General features: G+C 54.9%; 8 protein-coding genes across 8 annotated transcripts; 5 read left to right on the top strand and 3 right to left on the bottom strand.

Moving 5' to 3' along the window:
- Positions 1-164: 164 nt before the first annotated feature.
- Positions 165-1,528, top strand: LMH87_006930 (uncharacterized protein; the record flags this gene model as incomplete). The annotated part of the gene is made up of 3 exons (XM_056191938.1): positions 165-386; positions 440-1,013; positions 1,074-1,528. 3 exons carry the CDS (start codon positions 165-167, stop codon positions 1,526-1,528), a joined length of 1,251 nt encoding a protein of 416 aa, XP_056060207.1.
- Positions 1,529-4,233: 2,705 nt separating this feature from the next.
- LMH87_006929 (uncharacterized protein) lies at positions 4,234-6,469 on the top strand (the record flags this gene model as incomplete). Its single annotated transcript, XM_056191937.1, has 5 exons — positions 4,234-4,237; positions 4,998-5,051; positions 5,115-5,258; positions 5,309-5,775; positions 5,834-6,469. The coding sequence occupies 5 exons, from the start codon at positions 4,234-4,236 to the stop codon at positions 6,467-6,469; spliced, it is 1,305 nt and encodes a 434-aa protein (XP_056060206.1).
- A 1,063-nt stretch (positions 6,470-7,532) lies between these two features.
- On the bottom strand, positions 7,533-8,288 carry LMH87_006928 (uncharacterized protein; the record flags this gene model as incomplete). The annotated part of the gene is made up of 4 exons (XM_056191936.1): positions 7,533-7,862; positions 7,948-8,041; positions 8,136-8,154; positions 8,270-8,288. The coding sequence occupies 4 exons, from the start codon at positions 8,286-8,288 to the stop codon at positions 7,533-7,535; spliced, it is 462 nt and encodes a 153-aa protein (XP_056060205.1).
- A 794-nt stretch (positions 8,289-9,082) lies between these two features.
- On the top strand, positions 9,083-9,777 carry LMH87_006927 (uncharacterized protein; the record flags this gene model as incomplete). Its single annotated transcript, XM_056191935.1, has 2 exons — positions 9,083-9,109; positions 9,199-9,777. 2 exons carry the CDS (start codon positions 9,083-9,085, stop codon positions 9,775-9,777), a joined length of 606 nt encoding a protein of 201 aa, XP_056060204.1.
- A 352-nt stretch (positions 9,778-10,129) lies between these two features.
- Positions 10,130-10,924, bottom strand: LMH87_006926 (uncharacterized protein; the record flags this gene model as incomplete). Its single annotated transcript, XM_056191934.1, has 1 exon — positions 10,130-10,924. The coding sequence occupies one exon, from the start codon at positions 10,922-10,924 to the stop codon at positions 10,130-10,132; it is 795 nt and encodes a 264-aa protein (XP_056060203.1).
- A 1,702-nt stretch (positions 10,925-12,626) lies between these two features.
- LMH87_006925 (uncharacterized protein) lies at positions 12,627-13,529 on the top strand (the record flags this gene model as incomplete). The annotated part of the gene is made up of 1 exon (XM_056191933.1): positions 12,627-13,529. One exon carries the CDS (start codon positions 12,627-12,629, stop codon positions 13,527-13,529), a length of 903 nt encoding a protein of 300 aa, XP_056060202.1.
- Positions 13,530-13,884: 355 nt separating this feature from the next.
- Positions 13,885-15,180, top strand: LMH87_006924 (uncharacterized protein; the record flags this gene model as incomplete). Its single annotated transcript, XM_056191932.1, has 1 exon — positions 13,885-15,180. The coding sequence occupies one exon, from the start codon at positions 13,885-13,887 to the stop codon at positions 15,178-15,180; it is 1,296 nt and encodes a 431-aa protein (XP_056060201.1).
- Positions 15,181-15,368: 188 nt separating this feature from the next.
- On the bottom strand, positions 15,369-17,063 carry LMH87_006923 (uncharacterized protein; the record flags this gene model as incomplete). Its single annotated transcript, XM_056191931.1, has 4 exons — positions 15,369-15,806; positions 15,862-16,782; positions 16,836-16,900; positions 16,970-17,063. 4 exons carry the CDS (start codon positions 17,061-17,063, stop codon positions 15,369-15,371), a joined length of 1,518 nt encoding a protein of 505 aa, XP_056060200.1.
- Positions 17,064-17,452: the final 389 nt, after the last annotated feature.

Genomic DNA, 17,452 nt, shown 5'->3' with positions numbered 1-17,452 from the left:
GTACCCAGTAACAGCTACCGCAGCTCGGCACTAACCATCGGCTTGTTTGATCTCCGGCTCGCCAGCTCAAGCTCTGAATCGAAAGCACGCCCACACATGTCTTGTTCCGCAGCTCACATTTGTAATTGCAGCTCATCTTCTTCAACAATTGCAGCTGCAGAACCATGGCGCTCCGTATGACCACGAGGCAGCTATGCCAGAGGCTCCCCAGAAGCAGCGCAAGCTTGCAGCAGATCGCAATCCAGAGACGGCACCTGGCCACTACGTCAACGCCGCCAGCTACACAAAATGCGGCTGGCTCCAAGGGCCCAACGGCGATGGTATTCCTCAACATGGGCGGTCCATCTACCACTGCTGATGTCGGCGACTTCTTGAGCCGACTCTTCGTAAGTCTTTTTCTTTTGTACCTCGGTGCCGCAGCTGACAGACTTGTCCGCAGTCGGACGGTGATCTCATTCCACTTGGTCGACTACAAAACTACCTTGGTCCCCTGATCTCGGCGCGCCGTACACCCAAGATTGAGAAGCAATACGATGCTATTGGCGGAGGCTCACCTATCCGAAAGTGGTCCGAGCATCAGTGCGCCGAGATGTGCAAGATTCTCGACAAGATGTCCCCCGAGACCGCCCCGCACAAGCCCTATGTCGCCTTCCGCTACGCGAACCCTCTCACCGAAGACATGTATAAGCAACTGCTTGAAGATGGCTTCGGCGGCGGAAATGGCGGTCGTGCTGTCGCATTTACCCAATACCCCCAATACTCTTGCTCGACGACCGGCAGCAGCATCAACGAGCTATGGAAGTGGCGTCACAGACTAGAAGGCAAAACGACGGAAGAAACTGAGGGTGCGATCAATTGGAGCGTGATTGACCGCTGGCCGGTACACCCAGGTCTAGCCAAGGCTGTCGCGCAAAACATCCAGGCGAAGCTCGCTGAATACCCCGAGGAACGCAGAAAGGACGTGGTTCTGCTTTTCTCTGCCCACAGTCTGCCCATGTCTGTTGTCAATCGAGGTTCGTACTCATTAGGAGAAGGAGGTATACCGAATTCGTTCGTTCTAATGCTTTTGATAGGTGACCCATACCCCGGCGAAGTTGCCGCCACCGTCTATGCCGTGATGCAGGAGCTCAAATTCTCTAACCCTTATCGAATCTCCTGGCAATCGCAGGTCGGCCCCAGTGCCTGGCTAGGCCCTCAGACTTCTGATACCGTCACGAGCTACGTTGCCCGCGGCCAAACCGACATGGTCCTTGTGCCGATTGCCTTCACGTCGGACCACATTGAGACTCTTTACGAGCTCGACGAGGAGGTTATCGGCGAGAGCGGCCACAAGGATACCATCAAACGAGCAGACAGTCTGAATGGAAATCGCACTTTCATCGAGGCTCTTGCCGATATCGCAAAACAGCATCTCGACAGTGGCGATGCTTGCTCGAAGCAGATGCTACTGCGCTGCCCTGGATGCAAGAGCGAGCGTTGTGGCGAGTCAAAGAGGTTCTTTTCTCAAGGTCAAGGCCCTGTGCTGTAGAAAATCATAATATTCCGTGTATTATCTAGTCGTATTACGTATAGACTTTACCTTCGCTCAAAATTCATATTGTAATATTTTGCAATCAATTAATATGTATGCGCTCCATCCCGAGCCAAACTTTTGCATGTGAATCCGACCCTTGATGACACATACCTATGCAGGCGGGGGGGTGTTTTGTGAGAGGCTTTGTGGCATATGTTCCGTTTGCCCATGTACCAGGTGCATCTCACTATGGTTCTGCAATGCCAAATCTGGTCTGAAGCCCCGGTCAAGGGGTTTTGTATGGACTTTTTATTTTGCCAGAAGGTCTGGCACATGTTGAAATAGAAAATCTGCTACAGAGTCTCTTAGAAAACACCCCGTCCACCGCGTAGGGTACCCTATACCATTTACCTGTTTTGTCGTTGCCCCCCCAGTGGGAGCTGCGAAGAGGTCATTACTATTATTGCTGCTGTCCCTTTTTTGTTCCCTGTCGTGGAAGTGATACGGGGGGTAGCGTTGAGCGCTCTACGATGTCGTAGTGATGTCCATTTCTCAGTATCGCTACCAGAGTCAGCGTCGCTAGCTGCAGCCGCGTTGTACTGGTAGGTACTAGTTGAAGCAGCCAGGCTGGTTGTTGAACAAGCCAGCCCACACGGTGACTTACTAAAAAGCAACCGAGACCCAGACATTGCATGGCCTCATGCATGTTTCACGAGAGTATTTCAAGCTTTGTGAAGAGTCTGCGACTATGCAATACGCTGTCAACGAGAAGACAACAGAAGCGCTCTCAGCACGTAGACTCGCAAGTGATGCCCCCAACTAGATGTTCCGCAGCATTGGCATCGAAATACAATTTTTCTTGATATTGATATGCACGACTCTGTAATAACGGCTGCGACTCCTGGCACGTGTTGTGGTGATGACGAGTCCAATGCTCACTGTGGGAATTAGGACTGAAGTTAACATGTTCGTATGAGTGAGTAGCGCGCCACACCAGCCTTAGTACCAAGTGGAACTCGTGGACACTAATCAATCTGTACTTGGTACCAGACAGCCAGACGACCAGAGCCGAGCTAGATGGCTGGCCAGAGCGCGCTGGCCTGGGCTGGGGAAAACCCGCCTGAGAGTCCGGGGCAGGCTGGAAGTGCGCCATCGAGCAGTCGCTTTTATTAGTGGTGCAAGGAGCCAAGGAACGAAAGAGCCCAAATTTACTTGTATTATGAAGAGCTAGACAGCGTTTCTTTTGCACTATTTTAGCGGCTAGAGGAGGATTCAGGCAAGTGGCATGCGTGGTTGGGGATCTGCACAGAGATGGTACTCTGATCGAGGTCCATGGAGGCATAGGGTATGAGACGAAATGAAAAGAGAGAAAAGAAGAAAGAAATGAACAGGGTCTCTTTGCTTTTGCATCTCCCAGCAGGGCGACTGTGCTTGGCCCCTTTTCGGGCATGTACCTATGAACGTCCCACTACGCAATTTGGACACCAGCAAAACACCAAAAGAAAAACCAAGACGCCAACACATCACCGACTAGATTGTAAGCTACACCTGAAATCTTTGCGGTTGTGCTGGTACAGCAAATAGGTCTGTAGTTAACGAGGCTGGGAAAAAGTTGCAATTGTACCTAGCTGTTAAATTGTCACACAGAGGCAACCTGAATTGTATCATATGTGTACCAGTCGGCCGCAAGTAACTCTGCATGAATGGTACTCCCGTGTGCTGGGTAATATTGCGACGCGTGATACTGCATCTGTCATTTTCACTGAGCAAGGACTAAAAAAAGGAGCTGCATGGTGACTGAGATGTTGCTTCAGAAAGCTCGGGCAAGGTCCCGGACAAAGAGCTACTGGGTACTCGCAAGTTGCACAGGACTGACAGTCTACCTACCTATCTAGGTCGTACCCCGGTAAGTGGTACCTCTGGTATTTTGGTACTTCCGGACAACAGCGTCCTGTCCGCTGAGAACCACTGTAGTTGCCGTTGAGTTTGCAAAGAGCAGCCGACCCGCCCCCCTGAGGACGCTAAACCAATCATGGCTAGCTCCGCACAAACCCCTTTTGCAGGTGCCACTCTGCCAGGCCGCCCCCCAAATAAGCCCCCGGCAAGGGCCCCTGCACCTAGAGGCCAGCACCCAGTGCTAGCCTCCCACTGGCCGCGCGCTGTGCAAAGTAGTTGTAGGCCAGCAAGGCACAAATTCCACCTCCTGTCCAATTCATCACTGGTGGCCCCCCAAAAAGTCCCCCTTCTCCTCCTGGCCCGGCGAACTTGCGATCCTCACGTCAGTTTCTTTCGTCGTTCCTTCGCCATCATCGCTACTGCCTCTCTCGTTTCGCAGTTGCGTGCTTGCGATATCTCTTGACGCCTCGTCTCCAGGAGATTTCAACTCGGGTGTCCCTTCGTCCCGTTTAGCTGTCATTTAGGATCCGTCATCCTTTGATAGGTAGGTAGCCTACCCCCAAGCCGATCTGCCTCCCTATCCCCTTCCGAAGCTGCCATCGCGTATCAGAGTTTTCTCCAGCGGCGTCGATTTTCTTTCTAGCCGCTATTCAGCTGGCAAGAGCTCCGATGCCAGGACAATTCTGCATGGCGCGGTCGCGTCCCTGAAGCACTTCGATGGTGCATGTGCGCTTGTGATTTAGGAGCACTGCTAACTACTTTGCCAGAAGTCGTACTTTCCAACCATCCTTTGAGAACCGGTCGACCGCTTTTTATACATAATTATGGGTAAGCTTCTTTTTTCTTCACTTGATACGCTGCTTCGCGCCGAATGGCAGTCGCAAAGGCAAAAGGGGCTGTTCCTGGGTCTTGCCCGCCACCTTGTTAGGCGTGCACAACGCCTGCAACATTCTTGAGATTTATCTCATCACCTCTCCTCGCTCGATTTCCTTCTTTCCCACAACTTTCTCGTCCGGCATCAAATTCCACAATCTACGCTTTCTTGGCTTCGAATTTTTGGACGTCCGCATCACCAATAGCGGACCAGCAGTACTTCCTCTACCATGCCATTTACTCTCGTCCACCAAGCCAAGTATCGCACGCGAAGCGTTCAACTGGATCAAGCATCCCTCGCGGCGGCCAAAATCGACCTCGGAAGTCCCAGAACCCAGCAGCCGCAATCCAAGCGAATCGCTAGCCTCCCAGCCGCCTCCCAACGTCTTAGCTCCAGCCCTCCAGTGGCACCACTGCCAAACGCTGCTCTTCCTTACCGAAGCATGCTCGACGTGGATGACCCGCCAAAGCTGGGAACCTGCACTACAATGTCATCTGAGGAGCTAAATCCTGGCCCAATGCAACCGACCAAATTTGACTCCGACGGCGGAAGTTCAGACATCACCGAAATAGCCAGTCCGACCTTCACACTCAAACACCAAGCCAGCACCCTCACCTGTCAGAAACCTCCAATTGCCAATGCACATGTCTATTCTCGCATATTTAGCTTACTCTGCAGCTGTTTAATGTATCCCTGGGCTAACATTCTTTGCAGCTACCAACGGCAGCGCCTCCCCGCCCTCCATGGCGCCGGCTTCCCCCGCTAACGGCAAGCTTGACATCCCGGCAGACTTCGGGAAAGGGGCCAGCCCTTCTAACCCTGTATCCGTAGACGTGCCTACTTCTGCTCCCGTACAGGATAACAGGAACATTGTCAGACGCAAGCTTACCGGCTACGTTGGATTTGCCAACCTTCCTAACCAGTGGCACCGTAAGAGTGTCCGCAAGGGGTTCAACTTTAACGTCATGGTTGTTGGTAAGCTTTATTCAAGACTCTTCTTTCGACCATTCCTAACTCGCATGCAGGTGAATCTGGCCTCGGCAAGTCTACCCTCGTCAACACTCTCTTCAACTCCAACCTCTACCCTCCCAAGGAGCGTAAGGGACCCAGCCTCGAGATCATCCCCAAGACCGTCACCATCCAGTCCATCAGCGCCGATATCGAGGAAGCTGGTGTCCGCCTTCGCTTGACTGTCGTTGACACCCCCGGATTTGGTGACTTTGTCAACAATGACGAGTCTTGGCGCCCTATCACCGACAACATTGAGCAGCGCTACGACGCCTATCTTGATGCTGAGAACAAGGTCAACCGCATGAACATTGTCGACAACAGAATTCACGCCTGCGTCTTCTTCATCCAGCCTACTGGCCACTCCCTCAAGCCCCTTGACATCGAGGTCATGCGCCGCCTTCACACCAAGGTCAACCTGATTCCCGTCATTGCCAAGTCTGATACCCTCACCGATGAGGAGATTGCCAGCTTCAAGGCCAGAGTAAGTTTTGCACCGAAGATGTTCTATCTGTAATGTCTCCAATGCTAATATCTGTTAGATCCTGTCCGACATCAAGCACCATGGTATCCAGATCTTCGAAGGGCCCCGTTACGAGCTCGACGATGAGGAGACCATTGCTGAGAACAACGAGATCATGTCCAAGGTTCCGTTTGCCGTTGTCGGTGCCACCAACGAGATCAAGACCCCCGACGGACGTGCTGTCCGTGGCCGTCAGTACCCCTGGGGTACCATAGAGGTCGACAACGAGGAGCACTGCGACTTCGTCAAGCTGCGCCAGATGCTCATCCGCACCCACATGGAGGAGCTCAAGGAGCATACCAACAACACCCTCTATGAAAACTACCGTACCGACAAGCTTATTGCTATGGGTGTTTCTCAGGACCCCAGCGTCTTCAAGGAGGTCAACCCTGCTGTCAAGCAGGAGGAGGAGCGCGCTCTGCACGAGCAGAAGCTCGCCAAGATGGAGGCCGAGATGAAGATGGTCTTCCAACAAAAGGTGCAAGAAAAGGAGAGCAAGCTCAAGCAATCAGAGGAGGAGCTCTACGCCCGTCATCGCGAGATGAAGGAGCAGCTCGACCGCCAACGCGCCGAGCTCGAGGACAAGAAGCAGCGTGTCGAGAGCGGTCGCCCTCTCGAAAAGGAGGGCAAGCGCAAGGGCTTCTCTCTGCGATAAACTGGCGGTACTTGAGCACTGCTCCAGTGATGACGTGCTCTCTGTACGACCAATGTCTGAGTACCATGATGCCTTTGGCAGCACAGGCTCTACGCCATACATTTTCTTATCTGCTTAGTCTTTTCATTACCTCTTCAGGCCCGCTTCCATTTTAATCACGACTCCGTATCTAATTTGTCAACCGAAAATACCATTGTTGCGGGGATGGTTAGAAGGGAAAAAAGTGTTTATACAGAATAGTCATGCCATGCCAAATATGCGCAAGCAGACGAGGACGACAAACGGGGAAAGCCACAAGATATTGAACAATACTTGCCCAGGGAGGGCAAATGGTTGTCTTTGCTGTCATCTTTTGCGCTGGAAACTTGTTGTCACTTTGGACTGTTGCAAAAGGTTGACTCTAGATCTTGGAGGACAGGTTTGCTTTCATTTGAGGGTTGTCTTCTTGGCGAATTGGTTTTGTCCCCGACGTTGCGCACTTATGGTTTCCTTTATAATCTAGTACAACGAAATTGACTGTTTTATCAACACGATCTGCAGCGTTGGCCGGCATGTTATGCTTGACATCATGGGGGTCGAGTCTGTACTTTAGTTTTCTCTGCCGGACCGGATACTGTATTTCTTTTCTGAACCTTAGTCGTTTAGCTTGATTTATTCTCATTGGTACTTCACGGCTGCATTTTACAAGTGACTTGAATGTGTATGTTGAGTTGGATACCACTGAGATGCAAAATGGTAGAGCAGTGCGAGCTATTCTGAAACAAGATGCAGTGTTCTTTCAGCTCTATCTTAGAGGTAGGTGCCCTCAAATCAATGGCTACAGACCGTTGATCGATATCTACAAGATCAGGAACAGGAAGGAGCCAACAAGAAAGAGAGGAGGTGATTTATTCCCACGCAGCGCCCGCACTGTTTGATATACCCATGAAGCCCGATATTCGCCAAAAATGATGTGTTAAAAAGGAAACCGATAAATCCAGATTTGCTGCTGATGTGCGATTATTTTGCCCCCGTCGCCCCCTAGTCTCTCGTAGTATTTAATGCTTTGCGGCGCTCTCAGCCTTTACCTCTTGCGGGCATTCTTCATAATGAAGGCGCCTACGACGCCGGCGGCGAGGCCGACGCCGCTGAGGATGGCGACGCCGAGGAGCCCCTCCTTAGCAACCTTGTCGTCGATGAGCTGGCGCAGGTTGGAGGCCTGGAGGTTGGCGGGCTCCTTGTCGAGGAGCAGGTCGTTGTAGCGGCGGGCCTCGCCGTAGTTGCCTAGCTTGTAGTTGCCGAGGGCGAGGTAGTAGAGGCACTCGCGGCGGCGCTCGGGGGCGACGCGGAAGATTTCGGACAGGAGGCGGACGCCGAGCTGCTGGTCGCCGCGGTTGGTGGACTTGACGAGGCCCTGTGTTGAAGAGAGATTGTGAGTTGGAGATTGACAACGGGAGGGGGGTGTATGTGGCTTGTGGGGGAGGAGGAGGAGTACATACCCAGGCGTAGTTGAACTTTGTTTGTACGCCTACCATTTCACCCTCCTTTTCGTACTGTGCGCGAAGAACCTTGAGCTCTGCGGCGTTGAGCGGCCTGTGACGGATGACAGCCGGGTTAGCATTTGGAAAAGGTATGTGGTGTCGGGATCGGCCGGGGGAAGCGGGAGGGAGGGGGAGTCGGCACTCACGTTTCCGCATCAAGAGCGTCTGCTATCTTGGTTAGCAAAAAGTACGAAGACATCGAATCGTTTGGCAACCCAAAGCTGCTGCTGCTGCTGCGGCGGCGGCGGTGCGCTTTGGAGCGCCTGGTTCAGCAACTCACATGGAAGCTCGGTAACCATATTGGCGGCGGGCAGGCTGTGGCGAGACCAGGAGAGAAGAAGAACAAGAGGTAGAAAAGGGCTCGGTGCGGTGCTGGTTTCGGAGTCGAGAAGGAAGTTGTGTCTTGCAAGAAGGAGAGGAAGAAGACAAGCCGAGGAAATCTGTAGGTTTGGCGCAACACAGATAGATGGGGCCGTTCACGAGGAAAGCCGCGCGGGATAGTTGGCAGCTTTCGGGTGAGGCACAGGCTGGGGAAAAAGTGTGGCGGGTGCTCTGGTCCGGCTGTGGCGCAGATGACGTTGGCTGTATCCACTGAATTACCTGGAACAGAGCAAAAGGTAGACGCTGCGCCCACGGTGGCGGAAGGGTAATTACATTTTACAAACGTGTTGACAAAGTCAGTTGTGAAACAGAGCCATAAGATACCACTTTTTTTTCCTTTGGTACTTTTATTCGTCAAGGTTTCTTGCTCTTTTAAGCTGCACAAAATCACCAATGCTGGTCACACTGACAGATGGTGGTGAAAAGTGAGTGGGGCAGGACGCAGCACGAGGCAGCTTTAAAGTGTCGCCTGGCCGACGCGACTTTTCTATTTACTGTTCTGCGCAAAGAAAAGTCTCCACACTGCTAGCACTCTCGACGGGTTTCTTGACGACGCATCTCGACAGCCACAATACCCTGCTGGAGTAACTACAAACCAAACACCGAAAGGCATCCGAAACGACTCGGCCCATCTGCCGAAGCTACCACTGCCGCAACAGCATACACAACCGACCAGCGAGCGCGACAGCCCCGTCACTCCTTGTCGCCCAAGATGTTGCTCGCCGAGGATCCCGCGACTGTATGCCAGCACCCATCCTCGTGACCCTGATGCCTGTCGCGCAAAGAGATCCTCAACTAACGTTCCTTGCTTTCTCTCCCCCTTTGCAGCTCATCCGTCACACGATTGACAACTTCAACATCCACCCCGACAAGCTCGCCGTGTCCCGCGTCGGCGAGTCCCTGTCGACGCTGCAGCAGGCGCGCGAGCTGCGCCTCCGCGACGCCGAGTCGTCGCTCAAGAAGCTCGCGCGGCAGCTCGGCGCGCTCTCGCAGCGGCACACCGAGCTCGTCGCGACGCACGACGCCGCCGACCACGCGTCCGCCATCACCTCGCTCGACAGCCACAAGTTCCGCACCGCAAAGGCGGCGAGCGACGCCGAGGCCGAGGCGGAGCGCACGGCGCTGCAGGCCGCCGACCTCGCGCAGCGGCTGCAGGAGCTGGAGCTGCAGGGGGTCGAGGGCAGCGAGGAGGCCGGCGCGCGGAGGCGTGACTTTGTGGACGACGAGGTGCTGCTCAGGCTCAAGGTGTACCGCAGCCTGGGCATCGACATCGAGAGGGACGAAAAGGACGGGGAGTGGGCGCGCGCGGTGATTCGGAATGATCGAAAAGGGGACGTGCATGTGGTGAATATGGAGAAGAAGTTTTCGCGCTACTTTTACGCCAATTACTTTTGGAAGACGCTGTGAGGAGAGCGAGGATAGGGCATGGTTGGCGCGTATGGACTTGTTTTGAAGCGTTGGATACTGCTTTTGGCTTCTGGAAATACCCTCGATGAATTATGAACTTTAATTTTATACAAGTGCCGCATTATTGAAATCGTCAAATGTTTTGGTAGTGATTATTGTGCACATTTACACAAGCTATGTGAAGACAAAGGCTCGGCCTGCTACGTGCCGTCCAACCAGCTAATAATGTACAGATTGACAATAAACTCATACACAAAATGCAGCAATGGTAGTTTTTTGTGAATTTTTTCCCAAGAGCCCGAGTCTCATTTCATTTCTTCATGTCATAACATCATAAGGGTTCATTGCTTCATTAATAATGCTGCATTGCAGGTTTCTTGGACGCCATTTTGGAAGCCATTTTTGGGGACATGACCAGTGAGAAATAGCTCTCTTGCGTCAAGGACGGGCCAAAGCCAACTCGAGAGGTAGAAGGCGTCCTGGTCCTCGAGCTGTTGGGGGATGCCGGCCCTGCTGAGACGGGCGCCTTGACAGTCTTGGTCTCGGGGCTGCGCGTGCGGCGCTTCATCATGAGCATGCCCCCTTCCCCAGGGGTGGATGCGCCGCCTCCCGAAGGCGAGCGGTGGTGATGGCGAGTGTGCTGTCTGTCCGGCAGCTCGAGCCTGGAGTTGATGGTGGTCCAGATCTCGTCGTCGCCGACGCGCCAGCCGCCGAGGCCCTCGTAGTCGCGCTCCGCGCCGATGCTGGGCGTCAGGCCCAGGCCGACGTCGTTGACGGGCGTGACGGTGCCGCCGGAGAGGATGCTCACGGAGCTGGGCCTGCGGCGGCGGCGCTGACGGAGCGCCAGGTACGAGGGCGTGGGCGAGGGCGGGTCGCTGCGCGCCGCTGCCTGGTGCAGGCGCGAGGGCACCTTGAGGCCGTGGATGGAGCGGTTCACGTAGGACACGGCCAGGTCCAGGTAGACGAGGATGCCGCGGCAGATGAGCACGGAAAAGGCGAGCGTGGTGGTGACGCCGGCAAAGAGGGCCATGGGCACTGTGACGACGAACAAAAAGGGCACAAAGAGGACGTAGATGGGGTTGAGCAGCGCCATGGTGGACAGCAACGGCCGGGGCGAAGGACGATGAGAAGAAGAGCGAGGATGCATGGATTGCCCGCCGCCGGTGAGGTCAATGGTGTAAGCGAGCTCCCTTGTCTGGAGCTGCTTTTGGCCGATGCAGCGTTGCGTCACACGACTCTGAGACAATGGGGTTGAGCGGGCATACGGCCGGGGGGTGCGCGGCGCTGGGAAGTGAAGCTATCTTATCTGCGGCCAGGCACGCCGTCGGATGAAAGAAACGCTGTGCGGCAGCGAGGAACACGGGATGAAGCTGACTCAGGCCAACGCTAGAGCCACAGACGGAATGATGTAAAATGAAGGAGAGGAAAGAAGACAAGAAGAAGAGGGTGGGTGGTGAGAGGACTGGGCGATGCAACGGACGGCGCCTTTGCTTTTTCTACCACCTCGGACCTGGTTGTTATCTGCGGGAGCGTTTCGAATCCCCCGCTTCCTGTCGATTAGCAGGCAGGAGGCTTGCCGTATTCGTGGCTGGATGTTTGTGGTGGTGGTGGTGGTGGTGTGAACGGCGTGGCCGGCTTGTGGGAGGCGCTTTTGTCCTGTGCGATGAGGGAGGGCGGGATCGGGAAGAGATTGGATGAAATAGGGGTCCTGGGGAGTTTTGTGCAGCAATGTTCAATATCAGTATGTGCTGCGACGATTTTTTTCTTCTTCCACTTTCAGTTTGTGGCGAGATGTCGGGCATGGACGGAAGAGACGAGGGGACACGAGCAAAAACACAATCACATGTCGAAAGGTGCGGCGAGAAACAGGGACGAAATGACTTGCAGGCCGGTGCTGCAACGCTAACGCCCGCCCGCCATGTTGGTGGGCCGCGACAGCTGGCAGATGCCAGCCTCACAGCGCTGGCAGCTGTCAGGACCGGCGCGTTTTGGAGCGGCCACGGCGGGGTCCATCGCTGTACTGGACTGGACTAGGTCTGAGGCGAAAGTTTTAAACCCTTGTCCGGTATCTCTACTGGGTACTCCGTACACTCAGGGGGTTCTTAGCGGACCATGCGCCATGCAGGCCGGCGGATCAGTGGCGTGCGTGCTAGTGACATTGTTCCGCCGACATATTCATCGCGATAATTTCCATTGCATTAATTGTTCTCTGTGTGGATGTGTTATATGCAGACCTCATACATGATTCTTTCAGGTTGCTTACCATCGTCGGTAGGATGACGACGACAGGTGCGCGGCTGTACAGAGTGGCAGCTGAAGGGGGGGTTCAGGATCGGGAGTACTCCAAGTACATGAAATAAAATCACACGGAATTTTATTTGAAGAACCGGAACCTCTGAATAAGAAATCGGGTTTGGGTTCTTGCCTCTTCAATGGTGAGACGCAAAGATTACTCAAGTTGCAGCGGCGGAGGACCAGCCGTTCAGCCTATTGCTCAACCTACTCATCGATTATCTAATGATGCTTCTCCAAATGCAGCAATAGATCTTTGATGAGTCGTAGATTATGTGAAGCACAACATCAATGTTTATGAAAAGAAAAAAATAATGCGCAGGCTGTATGCCATTTTCATGGCCAAAACCCTCTACAACCGCCGGCCGACAACTCTTACATGCACGACATCCAACAAGCACCAGCAAACTCCGGCTGCGTGCGAGATGCACCTACTCCAAAGCGCCAACAAGGCCATCACACAGATGCAATTGAATTGAAAGTCAAGAGATGAGTATATGAGTTCCTGTTTGCGCAGAGCAAAATGAATATTTCCTTCTTCAAGAACATCCTCCCTCATGACTTCTCCCGGCTTCTCCGAGGAGCTCATCGCCATGCTCAGCGTGGATCCAGAGCCTCGCCATTGCCTTCTCGCTTCAGCTACGCTGCGACCTGATACACCCATGGGGCGTCTTGAGAAACTGCCCAAAGAAATCACGCTGCAAGTGCTGGAGACCCTTGACATCCAGTCCCTCTACCGCCTCTCTCAATCATGCTTCCGAGCAAGACGTCTGGTCCAAGACTTCCAGCCCTACAGAGAGATCCTCAAGCATGCTCCGACTCTGCCATTCATCCTCGCAAAGACCAAACTTCTCTCTCGCCATGCTGCGCTGCACATTTTCCGCCAAGTTCTGCGTTCCGATCGGTGCTCCTCGTGCCGGGCCTTTGGTGCTTACGCTTTTCTCCTCACCTGCGAAAGGGTATGCATGCACTGCTTGAACTTGGAAAAGCAATTCAAGTTTGTCGAAATGTCTCTCGCAAAGTCCATATTCGTGTTGAATGACGAGCAGATTGCTGCAGCCCCCTCGTGCTACTGTCCGGTCCGGGATCTGGCCTTTGTGCGTGTCAAGGACGCGGAAGAGATTGCCACAGCTTTGAACGAGCCCCAGTCGCTCTTTGTCTCACTGGGACTGGACAGGCTGTTCATCAGTTATTGCTCAATAACAATCAGCTCCTCTGCGGCATATATTCCTTTCCCAACAGAAGCAGGGCCGGACGGTGGCCGCCACTGCCTCGGCTGCCTGACCCATTTGGGCATGGTTTTTGTCCAGGCACTCTCTGCACATCCGCCAAACTCCGCCAGCGACTTGCTAAATCAAAAGGAACTAAATGTTGATGCGAGGCTGTACTCCAGAACTGAATTTCTGGGTCATGTCAATCGCTGTCCTGGAGTTCAGCGGCTGCTCCAGGAACGGCAATGAGAACCAGGCCTGCCATTGCTTTCATGGAAGACGTCTCATGGTCTCAATTTTGACAATCAAGGGGAGGGTTTATTTGGCGTTATGATACAAAACTACTATTTCTCACACATTTAATTGCCGTACTACCATCGTAAATAAGAGTGACAACGCAGTGACCAACCTGACTTACACAGTCAATTACGCCCTTGGCGCAGTGGCCCAGCCCACTGAAATCGCGGGGCCAGCAGCCACCCAGAGTCAGCCTTGCCAGCGGCACCTGGAAGCTTCTCAACGTCCAACATGCAATCGATATGAACAGCACCAAATCAGCGTTCAAGCTACTGATTTCCCAGTGAAGCTCCCTGCTTGAAAAACGATGTGCCAAGATCACCAGAGTGCGGGTGACGGCGGCCATGCTTCGCTCCAGCCCTCGGACAGCTTCCCCTGGCACCTCGGTGCTTATGACGCACACTGCCACCCAACAGATACCATGGCCTCGATTGACGACCTCGCCAGTATGCGTACATCCGTATTAACAATCATGGCGACACGATCCCAGGATCAGGATCTGGTCGCCGAGGTAGCTGCCTCGCACGGCCTCGAAGGCCCTGCAGATCTCCCAGATGCCTGCGGCACATCCAAAGTCGTCCCGGCGTTTGGCTGGCATCCTTGGTTCTCGCACCAGCTATACGACGATTCTGCCGCAGAGCCCACATACAAGACCAACAGCGACACATCCCCAGCTGAAGCCAAAAAAACACACTACCGCGCTGTACTGCAGCCTTTGCCCGATGACGCCTTCATCGACGGGCTGCCCGACCCGGCGCCCCTCTCCGCCTTCATCGCCGCCACGCGCGCGTGTCTCGAGGCGCGACCCCTCGCCCTCGTCGGCGAGACGGGCCTCGACAAGGCCTTTCGTCTGCCCGCGCCGTGGGCCGCCTCGGACCCGGACGCCCGCGACGAGAGCCTCACCCCGGGCGGCAGGGAGGGCCGCCGCCTGAGCCCGCAGCGCGTGCGCATGCCGCACCAGCAGGCCGTCCTCGCCGCGCAGCTCGCGCTCGCCGGCGCGCTCGGCCGCGCCGTCAGCCTCCACGGCGTGCAGGCCCACGGCTTGCTGCACGACACCGTCTCGCGGTGCTGGGCGGGCCACGAGCTGCCCTCCCGGCGGGAGCAGAGGCTGGTCGCGCCCGGCGCCGAGGACTTTTCCAGCAGCAGCAGCAGCAGCAGCAGCGACGAAGGCGAGTCTGAAGAGGAAGAGGAGGGGTCGCTGTCGCAGAGGATAAAGGCTCTGGAGCTGAAAAAGAAGCAAGCTGGTGGTGGTGGTGGTGGTGGTGGGAAGCCATATCCGCCGCGGATCTGCCTGCACTCGTTTTCGGGCAGCGTCAGCACGCTGGACCAGTGGATGCGGAGAAACATTCCCGCCAAGGTCTACGTCTCGTTCTCCACGGCGGTCAACATGTCGACCGAGGCGAGCCGCTCCAAGATAGACGACGTGATTGAGGCGGTGCCGGCCGACCGCGTGCTCATCGAGAGCGACCTGCACACGGCCGGGGCGGACATGGACGGCATGCTCGAGGACATGTATCGCCACGTCTGCAAGGTCAAAGGCTGGGAGCTGGAAGACGGTGTGGCGAGAATACGAAAGAATTACCAGACATTCATATTTGGTTAAAGCATCAGCCGGCATGTTTATTTACTCATTTACTACGACTCATTTTCGACGCTGATGCATTTATGCATTGTGTGTTGTACGTATTGTACGTATTGTACGTATTGAATATATTGTATGTATTCTATAAAAGAAATTCGAAAGATTGTCAAGTTATGCAAAAAAGGACAAATGGTATAGATCTGGCTTCATTACAGCGAATGCTCCCTCTCATTGCCGTGCTCATACGCAGGCGGCGCCTCGTCGTCATAGTCGACGCTGCTCCTGCGCTCCGCCGCCTCAACCGCCACCAGATCGCTCACGACCGACGCCGCCTTGCGTAGCTCGGCAATCTCCTCGGCCACCGACGTCTTCTTGGCTGCCTGCTGCTCCGCGGCCAGCAGAATCGCCTTTTCGTCGTCGGGATAGCCGCTGGCGGTGGCCGTCGACTTGTCGTCAAAAGAGAGCAGCGTCTTGGGCTCGTCAAAGTACCGTGCGTCCTGGTACAGGGGAAGCTCGTTGGAGGTGCGCGGGCGGAGGCAGCGACCGCGGCCGGTGGTGAGGCGCCGGATGAGAGATGTGATGCAGAAGACGGCGGCGCCAACGATGACGGCCGTTTCGGCAACCAGCATCAGCATGCGTTTGCGAGCCTTTTGGTCTTCTGTTAGTGGACAGGATTGCCTGTGGTGTGCATGAACAACTTACAGATTCGTAGTACATCGCCAGCATGTCCTCCTCGTAGTTGGTGTAAAAGGCCTCTTCAGAGTCCCAATCCTCGTTGGTGATGTCCAGCCATTCCATGTCGTCTACGAAGTCCATTCCCTCATCGTAGTCTTCCATATCCTCTGGACTCCAATCCATCTCCGCATCGTACTCCTCATCGTACATGTCCTCGTTCTCCATCCACGGTTGCTCCTCAGGGGCGCAGCCAAACAGGGCGCGCCAGCCGCTGCCGCTCTCGCACACTTCCTCGTGACTGTGTCGGAAACGGTACACCAGAGCCTTGAACGCGCAGCGCACGTCGCGGCACTCGCCGAGCGGCGTGGGCGCCGGCTCTGCGGCGAGCTTCTCCTGCACGTTGTACTCGAGCTTGTCCATGATGGCGTCCTCCTGGTCGCGGATCATGGCCACCAGCTCGCGGGCCTGGCGACGGAGCTCCTTTAGCTGGGCGACCTCTTCATCGACGCCGCCGTTGCCCTCGCCGAGGACAGGGACGGGAACGGGATACTCATCGTAGTATTCCGACGCCTCCCCATTCGTCACGTCCGCGTGCTCCTCGCCGCTGTCGGCCAGGGACTCAGTGACAGTGGTGTGGAGGTGCAGGTAGCGGACGTCGGCGACGTTCTCGACCGTGGCAATCTGCACGGGCGTCGTCTGGTAGAAGTGAGCGATAAAGAATGTCGGGTCGACGGCGGGGTTGCCGTTGACTGAGTGGACGTTGACGGTGAGGGCCTGCTTGAGCGACTGGCAGGCAAAGGTCCAGTTGGAGGTGATGGTGATGTCGTGGTCCAGGGTCAAGACCCCTTGGCCGAAGCCATCGGCGTCCTGCGCCAGAGGCTGGCCGTTGACGCGGACTTGGGCCGGCGAGCAGGGCTCCTCGCCTTCGGCAAGATCAAGACGAAGGGGCTGGCGATGAAATGTTAGGGTCGGTTGCAAGTTCCGAGCTGGAATCTACTCACAACAAGTTGCGTTTCGGTACCATCCACCGGCACGTTCAACGTGATGTATGCAGTAGGAATGGTTTCTACCGTCGGTTAGCAAGTTCCCGCTATTTTCTGAGTTTTATTTTCTTTGCAATGGAAAATAAACATACCCGTTGCAGAGACTCTGCGGACGGGGCCTGGCATGGACTCGCCAGCGACAGAGTGTACAAGCAGCAAAGCTGCTGCCTTGGTAAAGGCCCGCATTTTCCTTTTCCTGGCGGGGAGACGTATAAAAGAATGAAAATGAGAGACGAAGAGACGGCCGTGATACTCAGGCTGCCAGCCGCACTGCGAATTTTGCCGCGGGACACGTCGACTCTGGCGTGGCTCGCTAGGCAGCCGTTCAAAAAACCTCCCGGTGCCACTGGCCGGATGGTTTGTCGGGATTGGGCAACAAGCGAGCGACGAAAGAAAAAAAAGAAACAAAAAAAAGGCCAACGTATAATAATGAACAAAGCAAAAAATTGAACGCAAATGTAACCGGTTCGTCGGAAATACACAAAGTGTCACTCGGGTGCAATGAGTCTGTTGTAAAAAGGACTGGGGGAAACAGGGAGAGTGGACGAGCCAGGTAGGTATACACAGTCAGCACG

The sequence above is a fragment of the Akanthomyces muscarius genome, chromosome 1 (genome assembly GCF_028009165.1).
Source record: "Akanthomyces muscarius strain Ve6 chromosome 1, whole genome shotgun sequence".
NCBI lineage: Eukaryota > Fungi > Ascomycota > Sordariomycetes > Hypocreales > Cordycipitaceae > Akanthomyces > Akanthomyces muscarius.
This window is presented reverse-complemented; position numbering and strand designations above follow the sequence as displayed.